The sequence below is a fragment of the Histomonas meleagridis genome (genome assembly GCF_020186115.1).
Source record: "Histomonas meleagridis strain 2922-C6/04-10x chromosome Unknown contig_12, whole genome shotgun sequence".
Classification (NCBI taxonomy): Eukaryota; Parabasalia; order Tritrichomonadida; family Dientamoebidae; genus Histomonas; species Histomonas meleagridis.
The window spans coordinates 349,340-361,736 of NW_027150759.1; the positions used below are offsets into that span (position 1 = coordinate 349,340).

General features: G+C 30.3%; 3 protein-coding genes across 3 annotated transcripts; all 3 read right to left on the bottom strand.

Annotated features, from left to right (window-relative positions):
- Positions 1 to 2,864: 2,864 nt before the first annotated feature.
- Positions 2,865 to 5,954, bottom strand: GO595_001139 (Coiled-coil domain-containing protein 39; the record flags this gene model as incomplete). Its single annotated transcript, XM_067913905.1, has 1 exon — positions 2,865 to 5,954. The coding sequence occupies one exon, from the start codon at positions 5,952 to 5,954 to the stop codon at positions 2,865 to 2,867; it is 3,090 nt and encodes a 1,029-aa protein (XP_067778757.1).
- Positions 5,955 to 8,572: 2,618 nt separating this feature from the next.
- Positions 8,573 to 9,898, bottom strand: GO595_001140 (AGC family protein kinase; the record flags this gene model as incomplete). The annotated part of the gene is made up of 1 exon (XM_067913906.1): positions 8,573 to 9,898. The coding sequence occupies one exon, from the start codon at positions 9,896 to 9,898 to the stop codon at positions 8,573 to 8,575; it is 1,326 nt and encodes a 441-aa protein (XP_067778758.1).
- Positions 9,899 to 11,121: 1,223 nt separating this feature from the next.
- GO595_001141 (uncharacterized protein) lies at positions 11,122 to 12,009 on the bottom strand (the record flags this gene model as incomplete). The annotated part of the gene is made up of 1 exon (XM_067913907.1): positions 11,122 to 12,009. One exon carries the CDS (start codon positions 12,007 to 12,009, stop codon positions 11,122 to 11,124), a length of 888 nt encoding a protein of 295 aa, XP_067778759.1.
- Between the last annotated feature and the right edge of the window lie 388 nt (positions 12,010 to 12,397).

The window sequence follows — 12,397 nt, forward strand, 5'->3', positions numbered from 1 at the left end:
ATCCGTTGTATTAATGAAACTCTCCCATAAACAAAGAAGAGAGCCCAACAAAGGAAATTGACAAAACCTTCCAAGACATGTTATGTGAAAAGTATCAAAATAAACGTACTTTTTGGTAGAGTAAAATTCCTTTTTTTAAATGGAACATGAAGAATTCATGTTTCACCTTAAAAACATATGCGAACCAAATTCAAACGGGAGAGAAACTTCAGAGAAAATAATTTTCGGTCTTCGTTCAAATAATATTAATTTATTTATGGATTTACTTTCTGATGCACTTTTATCAAATAGCCCACCTCAATTAGTTTCTCTTTCTCTTGTAATACTCCGCGATTCTGTACGTCCAAGATCTGTTCTACCTATTGAACAAATAAGACATGGTTGGTTTAATCAAGAATTTGTGAATACAAGAGAACGCTTAAAACAAGCAGCTCTAAACTTTATTGCAGTTGAAAATGTTACAGTCCAAAATCTAGCAGCAGCAGCAATTGCTCAAATTTTATTAATCGAAATGAAAGAATGGGAATCAGTTATTGAGCTGCTTGCAAATGCTCTTTCAATTTTAACAACACCTACTCAACTTAAAATTGGCATTATAAAAACGTTTCATGAAATTTTTCTTCTCCCAATTTTTTTGCCATCGACACCACTTGAATTATTACCAGTCGGATTATCAACTTTGCTTCAAACCTTAATCAAATATCTTGAAGAAAAAGATATTCGGTATATATCAGCACTTTGTATTCTTGATATGATTCGTGTAGTACCTTCAATTTTTAATAACCAGCAAAGGATTGAAGTATTATTATCATCTTTTTATCCAGTTCTTCCTTCTTCTGACATTCCTCTTTATCGTACGATACATGACATTTTAATTGAAATTTCAAAGCAATTTTACAGCAACATTCAGTGCTTTATGGAAAAAGTGTTCGACATCACGTACAAAGGAATTATTTGTCCAAATCGGGAAGAATCCGAAATCTCATTTGAATATTGGGTTTTCTTATGTAAGTTTGAGAAACATCGAGTTGATTCATATCGAATTACCGAGACAGTTCTCCCAAAAATTCTTGATGTTGCATTTACTATTCTTACTAATTCCATCAGAAATCAAACTAATTATAATCCTAATGATTATAACTTATTAATAACATATTTACGTATTTTTTATAACGCATTTCCAATTTTAGTTCTTGAGCGATTTGAACCATTTATTCGCGAGAACATTAATAACTTTAATAGTATTAACATTGATGTCTCATTAAAAATGTTATACTCATTATGTGGTAAAACGAATGAATCCGAACAATTAATATCGGAAATGTTTGAAACTCTTTTGTTTTGTGTTGAGAATCAAAACATTCACATTGTGATTGATTCATTAAAAGTCATTGAATCATCGATACAAACGACAAAAATCATATCACAAAACTCGAAAACATTTGAAGCGTTAATATCATTAAATGAAATAATATCCAAAAACGAAAATATTTTAATTTATTATTTGAATATTATCATTGAACTTTGTTTAAATTCGAATTCTAAGTTAATGAAATTATATTTTAATCAACTACATAACATATTAATTAATTATTATTTAAATCAAAACGTTTATATTAAAAATATTGAAACTAAAAATCAATTATTTAAAGCATTTATTTCAATATATTATAAAACTCCAATTGATGACTTACAACCGCAATTTATTGAATCGTTTACATTTTTCTATCGGCAGCTGACACTTTTCCTATCGGACACTATTTTTCAGGTCACAAGTCAGCAGCAATTAATTCCTATTGTACATATATTAATCGAAATTATACGAAAGTTAAGTTGGGAATTAAAACCTTTTTTAAATGATTTATGTGAAACACTATTTACCTTTTTAAGATATCAACAAGCATTAATATATGATGAAATTTTAAACTTATTTTCAACATTATGTCAAAAACAAAAAGGAGAAATGTTACCATTTAAGGACAAAATATTTAATTCTATTCACGTTGGATTAATATCACAATCACCAAGTATTATTAATTCTTCTTCATTACTTTTATGTGATTTTATTAAATTTGTTTATTCGGAAGAATATGAAATTTTATTACAAGAAATATTCGAAATTTTAGAAAATCCAAATGAAGAATTCATGAACACAATATATCCTTCAATAATAAAATCGATTTCGTATATAATACAAAAGAAATTGGATAAATTTCCTTTCCGTTTTCTTGATAAATATTTCGACTTAGTAAATAATTTGTTGGAAAGACCAATAAATGAAAATAATAAATTTAATAACGCGGCGTTATTCGACGCCTGTTTTTCCGCTTTTGCGTCGTTTTATAAGTTAAAACATATGTTAAATGTGGAATCGGATATGAAACTGTTAAACGAAACTAAAAATTTCTTGAAAAAGTTCCCGAGAAAATGTTTGGAAACAAATTCTTTCGATATGTTCACGTTGGAATCTCTTTGTTGTTTACTGCATGAAATCGGTGATATGTTCGGAGCAAAAATAGCGCAGACGTTGAACATTAAACCAATAAAAGAGTTACTCGAAAAAGGAACGAAATTAAAAGATGCGGACTATGCAAAGAAATGCAAAGATACACTTAAATATATTAAAAATGTACATTAACTTTTTATTCATTTTTTTTTATTGAGTTATAAAATGAAACAAAATTAAATTATTTATTAAAAGAATGTTTTTTTTTAAATAAATTTTCATTAATGAAAACTTAATTAAAAATCTTTGCTTTAATTTATTTTCAAAAAATCAGATTTACGTATAAAATATTTATAAAAAATATAAAAAAGTTATTTAAATAAAATAAAATTTTTTCTTTACAAAAATGTTTACAAAATTATATTTTTGGTTGAGTAATTATCTGTTTTCTTGGTGTCAATGGTTTACTTCCATTTTTTGACGCGGTACTTCTGCTACTTCTGCTACTACTTTTACTACTTACGCTTCTTTGCGATTTAATTTCCATTGGACCCAAATCACTTTTATTCGACAGCAAATTTCTTTTATTAATATTCGAAGTTGCAATTCCTCTTTTTGCGCTTGCATTACTTTTTATACTTCTCATACTACTTTTCGAGCTATTTACACTACTTCCATTTCTATTATTATTATTATTTCTAAGTTGTGGAATCGCGGTGTGTATCACTCGATCTTTATCTTTATCTTTATTAACATCGAAATCAAATCCAATGCTAACAATCGAATTCCGACTTTTAGTCGAAGTCGAAGTTATATTACTTCTTTGCGAAGTATAACTTGTTTCACTTCGCACTGAAGCGTTCGAAGAAATGTTTCGAATTGAAGACGACGAATTTTTTATCGGAACATTTTGTAACTTAACTCCGATTTGTGATAATCCGATGTTGACTTTTGATTCGATTTCGTTATTATTTAAAGTGATCACTGATATATCTTTAATAATGGAATCGATCAATGATTGTTTTGTCTTTATTTCGATATCCATTTCTAATGGCGTTGTTGGGTATTCCGAATGCAAAGGAATTCCTTCTTTTTTACGATGTAATTCTTTTGCTTTATTAAAACATATATTTGTTCTTTTAATTTTGTTTTGTAACTCATTATTTTCTTGTGCGTTTTTCTCAATTAATTTCATGATATTATTAATCTCATTTTGCGTATTCGATATTATTTGTTGTCGTTCATTATACGCGTTTTGGATCGATTGATATTCTTCATTAACTAATCGTAACTCCGATTTCTTCGATGTTAACTTTTGTTGCGCAAGTTTCTTTTGTTCTTCTAATGTCTTCTTACGTTCAATATCATCTTCGTTTTCTGTCATCGTACGAAATGTCGTTCGGAATTTTGTGTTTTGCCCATTTAACTTTAACATCGTGTTCTCTAAAGCTCGAAGTTCTTGAATCGCAACTTTAATTTGTTCTTCAAGTTCATCGCCATAACGTGTAATCTCTTCTCGTTCTTGTGCGAACTTAATGACGTGATAAGTTTGTGTAACTTCTTCGCCGTCGATTTTATATTTGCCCATAACAACGTCATATTTCGATGTTAACGCTTCCATTCGTTTCTTTCGTTCTTGTAATTCGATCACTGAGTTATGTCGCGCTTCTTCTTCTGTCTTGAGTTGTGTCTTAAGTGCAGCTAAATGTGAATCAATTTCAATCGCGCGTTCTTCCATTGATAATTGAAGTTGTTGTCGTCGATTTTCTAATGAAACTAATTCATCACATTTAATATTAAGTTGATCACTAAGTTTTTCAACTTGTAATCTCAACATATTAATCTGAACTAAAAAGGTCTCTTTTTGTGATCGAGCTTTAACAGTGGACTTGTCAAGTGAGTCTTGATCCATTCGAAGCTCATTCATTTGGATATCAAGATCTTTTTCGGTTTTTTCTAAATCATTTTTTTGGCGTAAAGTTTGACGTAAATCTAGGTCAAGACGATTTAATTGTTGCTCAATAACTTTGCCGGCGGATTGTTTGGCTTGAAGGATTTTGGATAATTGATCAATTTGCATTTGTAAATCAATTTTCTCTTCTTCGGTTCCATCTCCTTCTATCCGTGAGATCTTTCGTTCCATTTGTTGTATTTGGAAATTAGAGTTATATAACTGTTCCATTTGCTTTTGAGTTTCTTGATCAAACTCTTGAATTCGTAATTGTAAATTTTTGGCTCGACTTTGTGACCCTTGAATCTCTGATAATAAGTTCTGCTCTTCTTTTCGTGCATTATATACTTCTTGACGTAATTTAAACATATGATTTTTTTCAGATTCAATTTGTTTCTCTATTTGTTTAAGATTTTCTTCTTGCTTCTTTAAAAATTCATTAACAATACTCGTCTGTTCATTTAATTCTTCGGTGGAATCTTTTTGGACTTTAAACGCATTTTCGGTTTCCGATAAAAGTTTGACGTAACGTTCTTTCTTTAAACGTTCTTCGTCGGTTTTCCTTTTGATTTCGGCTATTTCTTCATTATAAGCACGAATATCACTCTCTGCTTTATCAAGTTTGCCTCTTTGAGTTTCAACAACTTCTCGGAACTCAATCAAGTTAGATGATTCTTCTTCATATTGTTTATGACTTTGAGAAACTTGATTGTTCCCAATTGTTAGTTTCCGTTCATATACTTTGTTGGCATTCTCGGCATCTTCAAGGTTTTTCTTTCCTTCTTGAATTTTTTGGCGATATTTAGATACTTCTTCTTTTCGTAACTCAAAGCCTTCCGTCGACTTTTCGATTTGTTGGTTCAAGGATTGCATTTTTTGTAACGTTTGTTCCCATCTTTGTAATAAAGAAGCTCGTTCTTCATGCATTTTCCGAAATTGTTCTGCTGTGGTATCTAGCTCAACTTGAAGTGCTCGCGTGGCAGCAACTTCTTGCTCAAGTTCTGCTTTCTTTCCTTCGACAATTGCTGTGGATTTTTCGATTTCAAGAAGCATCGATTTAATTCGTGATTCATCCTCTTTTTGATATCTCTGTAAAACTAAGAAATCTTCTTCTTTGTCACGTGCTGCTTGGATCCATTGTGCAAGTTCTTCTTCATTTACTTTGGTTTCCTCTTTAAATTTCTCGATTCTACGCTGTGATTGAAATGTTTTAGCTTCGATTTGACTGTTCTTTGATGCAATATCAGATGACTGTTGTTCAATTCTTGTAAGTTCACTTTGAATTTTACCTAATTCACGAAGACATAATTGTTTCATATGTTCTTCATTTTTTACTTCTTCTTCTTTTGCTGTAACAAGTTGTTGTGTTGTAGTTATTTCTATTTGCACATTCTTATAATGGTCTTGAATAACTTTAAGTCGATCTTTAAATTCTTCAACTTCTGATGTAGCTTTTTCAAGCTCTGCACTTATTTGAAGAATTGCCTTATGTTTCGCCTTACTTTCTTCATTTGCAAATTCTGGTAATTCTTCATAAAGATTTACACTTGGATCCATTTGATTTTTACGTTTTTAAGAATTCAAACGTACAAACGTTCAAATGCTGTCACTTTTATGATTTTATCTTGCTCAATGGAATTTGATCAAATTGTTATGTAGCTAATCAAAATACGTACACATTTTAAAAATCTATTATGTGGCTTTTTGTATAAATTTTTAATAAAAGATCTTGTAGAGATTATGATCATGACATTTCCATATATAAATATGAATTTAAAAAGAAATTTTATGTATTTATTTTTACTAAATCGCTTTATTATTATTATATTTGATTTACAAATTTTTCTTCTTTAAAATCATCCGCAAAAGGATCTTCTTTGATGTCTGACAATGTCGAACAATTGCCAATTGTATCTATTTCCGGTGTATTACATTCGCTTCTGTTTGATTCTTGTTTCATTTCATTTGTTTTCTTTATCCGGAAGCGAATTAGAAATATAACTAACAACGCTATGACAATGATTACTCCAGTTGTTACACACACAGCAATGATAATGATTATTGTTTTGGAATCATTTTGCTGTGAATCGCTTATATAAAAAAGTGTATAAAAATCGGAATAAAAAATATAAATTGTCGAATATGAAATTACAATGTACTCATAGTAAATGAACGAAGAATGAAAATATGTAAACAATGAATGATATTGTGCATGAGTCTGTGAGTGTTGAATAGTAAATAGTTAATGTCTGCGTATGTAAAACTGTTTGTGTAACAATAAATGAATTAGAAAACGTAATTATACCTGAATCATTTGTTGTGAGATGCAATGATGCAGATGCTGTAAATGTATTAGATTTTGTATATGTATTTGATCGTATAAATGTGTTTGTTTTAGTGTATGTATTCGATTGTGAAAATGTGTATGTAATTATTGGCAAACAATCACCGGTTACGTCAGTGGTGACATTCAGCATTCCAAAATATGTATCTTTATATCCATTTAATACCATAACTGTTGTTGAAACGTTAAAAAAAGAGCTCTCGCCAATATATGGTTCGGATATTCCATAAAAATAAATACATTTTAGTTTGGAACATAGCCCAAATGCAGAACCCCCAATTTCCTTAACATTATTTCCAATGATAAGAGTTTCCAGATTAGAACAACTAGAAAAAGCAGAACCTCCAACAGATGTAACTGAGTATGGGATCGTGACATTTGTTAATTTTATGCATGATGAAAATGCAGAACCCCCAATTTCCTTAACATTATTTCCAATGATGAGAGTTTCCAAATTAGAACAACTAGAAAAAGCAGAACCTCCAATAGATGTAACTGAATCACCAATGTAAACATTTCTAAGAACCGGCCACTCAAAGAATTCACCTGATAAAATTGAAGTCACATTGACGCCAATTATAACATCTGTGACGATACTTAAATTTTGATCAGTGAAATCGTTTTCGTTATAGATTAAAAGTGTTCCATTTTCAAAGAAAACTGATGATGCTAATGAAGTCATTATAAATATAAAAGGAAAATTTGTTGAAATTGAGTTTTCAGTTTTGTAAATTATTTTTATATAATCTGAAAATATTTTAGAAAAACATAAAAATATGGGTAGCAAATATAATATTAATAAAAGATATTTAGTGACAAATCCATTTTCTAAGTATGCATTGAGATGAAGTAATAAATATGAATCTGTTGAAAAAATAGATGAGATTAAATGAACACAAAAGCTATACAATGAAGAGTTCAATTTACAAGCTAGTGATGAAAAGCAAAAAGAAATTAAGTTAAAGTAATAAAAATGATTTGATGAATCTAAAAAAATTAGGAGGAATTAAATCAAAATCATCATAAAGATGAAATAGTTCTCCAACAGAGAGGTATGTGTGCTCTTTAGATATTGAAAAAGCATTGTTTTTGTTTTCAAAAAAAAAAAAAAATGAATATTTATCAGAAAAAATTTTAGGAATAATACATGTGTTGCAAAAGTGGCACGAGTAGGTGGGAAATATTAAGCAAATAAGGAAAATGGTATACATTTGAGTTGGTGAAAATAAGGTTTAAATAAATCAGTCAAAAGCAAAACACAATAACTGGCAGATGACAGCAGTCCCTATGCATTGGATGAAATGATTAAAATCTGTTTTTTTGGTTTTGAAACATAAAAAATATCGAAGAAAGCACGGCAACCAGATCCTTGTGATATTATTGAACGTATTCTATTTAACGGTTCTATTTAGTACAAGGGAAAAATTGCTTAAAGAGCAGAAAGTTGTGGGAGGTAATAGGCTTATGACCGTTATCTTTTGACTAATGTATAAACTTCTCATCTGCGAAGACAACTAACAGTATAAAGACATTCACTGTTTAGTTAAAATGCGTAGTAAATGATAAAAATATAAATTATATTTTAATTTAATTAAAGAATATCAGAAAATATTCTCACAAGCATTTTCACCAACATAGTATAAAACGTATCCAATGATTTACCAATATTATAAATTATCTAAACTTAATAATTTTTTACCCCTTCTAAAGCTATCACTAAATCAAATAGTTTTAATATTTTAACAAAAAGTAAAAATTTAAAGAAAATACAAACAAAAAAAAATAATTTCTAAATGGAATTTATCTCTAAATTTATCTTTATTATATATAATTATTTTTCTTGGAAATTTTGTTCATACGCATTATATGTAAAACCTTGAAATGCTTCTTGTGCCTCTTCTGGCACCAACGAGTCATCTCCAAGTGAAACCGCATTTGGCATTTCAGTGAATTCCTCGTCAAAATTTGATGTATCTGTTTCGCTTTTAATTGTTGGTATATATTTTGGGCATGTTTTCTTATTCATTACATTTGTCCAATTTATTCCTGCAAAGAAACTGTGCCGTTTAATTTCTTCTGCATCTAATGGACCAGATCCTAATCTCTTTTTTGGGTCCTTTTGAAGCAATTTCTTGCACAGATCAACTGCTTCTGGACTCATATTTACTGGATATTCAATAGAGTCAAACATTATAGATCTGATCATTTTCTCAACATTATCTGAATAGAATGGCTGACACCCTGTAAGCATTTCAAATAGCATAACCCCGAAGCTCCACCAGTCAACAGCGCGTGTATATGGCTGATGCTTGAATACTTCAGGCGCAAGGTACTCTGGGGTGCCACAAAAAGTGGTGGTTGTCTGTCCTTCGGTTTTTATATTCAATTTTGAGAACCCGAAATCGGTTATCTTCAAGTGGCCATCTTCGTCAACAAGAATATTCTCAGGCTTAAGGTCTCGATATATAATTCCATGCTCGTGAAGATATGAAAGACCAAGTAAAATTTCAGCAGCATATAATTTTGCTCTTTTTTCACAAAACTTATACTCATCTTGAAGAAGACGGAATAATTCACCTCCTGGAACATACTCAAGAACAATGAAGACTTTCTTTTCAGTTTGAAAGGCAAAAAATGCTTGAACTAGAAATGGATTTCGATTGTTAATAAGAATCTTTTTTTCATTAAAGATATGTTGGATTGACCCGTTTTCTGCAAGTTTGGCTTTGCTCATTGCTTTTAGGGCATATAGTTTACCATCTTTTTGATACCGTACCAAATAGACTTTTCCAAAAAAACCTTGTCCAATTGGTTTTATAATTTGGAAATCTTCTAGGCTAACTTTCTTCTTATTCTGTTTAGGCTTAGTTAATATAGATGTAATAATTCCTACCCAATTTGAAAAATCTTGTTCATTTTCTGCTCGATAAATTACTGATTCTCCACCATGATGCAAGCAAAAACAAAAAGGACAGCTTGGATCAGAAACGGTATTAAGTTTGAAAGTTCCGTTTATAAAATAATATGATAATCTTTTTTTTGATTTTTCATCTGTATATTCTGTCATGATTCGCTTTTCTAACGAGTAGAAGAAGCGCCTCCAGGATTGAAGGATCCCTGTTTGTTTGTAGAGATATCCTGAGATTCTTTCAATCATTTTGGTCGATCTGGGAACGTTAAGAACGTTAAGGATGTTACAGTTACTTAAACACAATTTTCAATTGAATTTATTCAAAACCAAATTTTTTTTAAAAATATTTTTTTCTCTGTTATTACATAATGAATATAATATTAATTATTATATATTCGCTTGCAAATATATTGTTTTATCAATATTCTTGAAAATTTCGTTTGAATTCATTGGGACATATTGTTTCCTGAGTTTTTTTACTGATACAACCCAATCGTTTTTGTCCAAAATCATTCAAAAAATTGGACGTCGTAAACCAAAACGTTGCAGGATTTCGATTGAATATAAATCTTTCAATTTTGAATTGCTTTTTGTTCCGAATTTTTCGAACTTTTTGATCATATGGCAGAAAGAAACCCTTTTGCCAAGATTTTACGGTTTTAAACCCAGCCAAAGAAAAAAGTGGCAGAAAAATTTCGAAAACGATATACAAATGGAGCCAATATCAGACAACTCCTTGAGTCAAATTAATATCACAGTCGTGTTCAGTAACGGTAGGTCTTGTCAATTTATGGTAAAGCCAACAGACACAATTTCAAATCTAAAGAAATTGATTTATTCATATTCCAAATCACTCGATGTAACACCACAACAAAATACTTTGTTTTTGTATCAGGGAAAGTCACTAGATAATTCATCTAAAATCGGTGATATTGAACCAGATCTTAAAAGTTTTGCAATTAATTGTTTCATACTATCAAAAGTACAAAAACAGAAAATCGAAGAAGCATCTCTTCCACAAGAATACATAGATTCTTCCTCAAGTTACTTATCAGATATATTTTGGAGTGATGATCAATCAGAAAGCTCAACATCTTACAACAGCAACTCTGACAGTGAATGGTTTTCTTCCATTTTTACAAATGATTTACCATTAGACGGATTATTTGGTCATGAAGATACAGAACCAGTTCTTACACAAAGAGCATCGAACAGAATTCACTCTATGGCATTGTTTATTTTGGGATTGGCTATAGGCTGTTTCTTTGGCATAGGTGCTCTTATCTTTTCAATTCTTACATATCGGAAAAAGATATTCCTTACGGGGACTCTACTTGGTGCTTGTTTTCATTATGTATCTAATATATTTTACTATTAATTTGTGAATAAATTACATTTATTTAGGAGAAAATTTTCTCTAAGCGACATGTGACATGAAACATGACGATACGAAACGTTTTCACTTTTCCTTATTTATAAACGGTCTCTATCAATTTTTGTATTTCTATTTTTTCTTCATCGCTTGCAAACTCATTTAATTTCTTTCCTAACTCATTAATTCCCAATTTCATATCTTGCTTTGCATTTCCATTAGCCAATTCTTGTAATGCCGGGATAAATAGCAAAGCTTCTCTTGGGAACCACCAAAGAAGTCTCACAAGAGATTTTATCTCTCTTATCAGCGCTTTGTTTCCACACAAGAAAGGGGCTTCAATGAGCCATTTAGCGAATATAGAAAGCAAGCATTTAAGCTCATTACGTTGGCAATCTCTTTTACCTTTTGCTGCTTTGAATATCGCAACACATTCTTCCAGAATAGAATTGATATTTTTGAAATATTTATCGATATCTTCATCACTGAAGTTTTCTTCGTTGTCAAGAAGTGGTACCATTAAAAACTCAAGTAACTCACAAGATGCAGCTGATAACTCAGGGTTGATAAGTGAACCAATTTCTTGTGTAAAAGATACTTTTGGTGTTTCACCATGTTCAATTCTTTCTTTTGTTCTTTCATTTTGATCAAGTTCAAGATAATTTGGTGGAAGGTCTAATTGAAGTCTAAGTTCGATAAATGCAAGTCTTTCGGCCATTAAAAAATCATCGAAGTTTAATGTATTAGTTGAAGAAAATATCATGATAGAAGAATTAGTTCTACAGATGCGAGCTAATAAAACAAAAACTAAACGACGAAGTGACAAATCTTCATGGCCAGTTAGAAGCTTGAATAGATTTGATCTGCCTCGGAAAACATCATTTGTTAACGAGCAGCCTTGACAGTTTTCAAATATTTTGATAAAGAATTCAATTGAAGCTGTATTCAATTCATTGTACTTGAACAATGGGGAAATGTCTTTCATTTTTTGGCTGATGTTAATGAGAGTTTCTTCTGCTTCTGGTATATTTCTCATTTCTGAAAGAATTGGAATAAAACAAACAAGATCATCAGGAGGACAAATATTACAAAAAACTGACAAAATCATGAAAACTAAATTCTTGGTTTCATCTCCTTTTAAGGCTCTTTCGAGAAATTGGGTTGAACGCAAAGATGTCCAAATTTGATTTGCATATTTCGAATTTATCAACTCTTGTGGAGTTTTAAATATTCTTGTGAGATATGTTAAAGCTGCGAGTTTGTCGTTGTCGTCACTTGATTTTAGTTTTTTTATAATTTTCTTGGCTACTTTGTCAACTTCTTGGCTCATTGCTTGTCACTTTTTATATTGAGGTTTAATTGACAATCACATA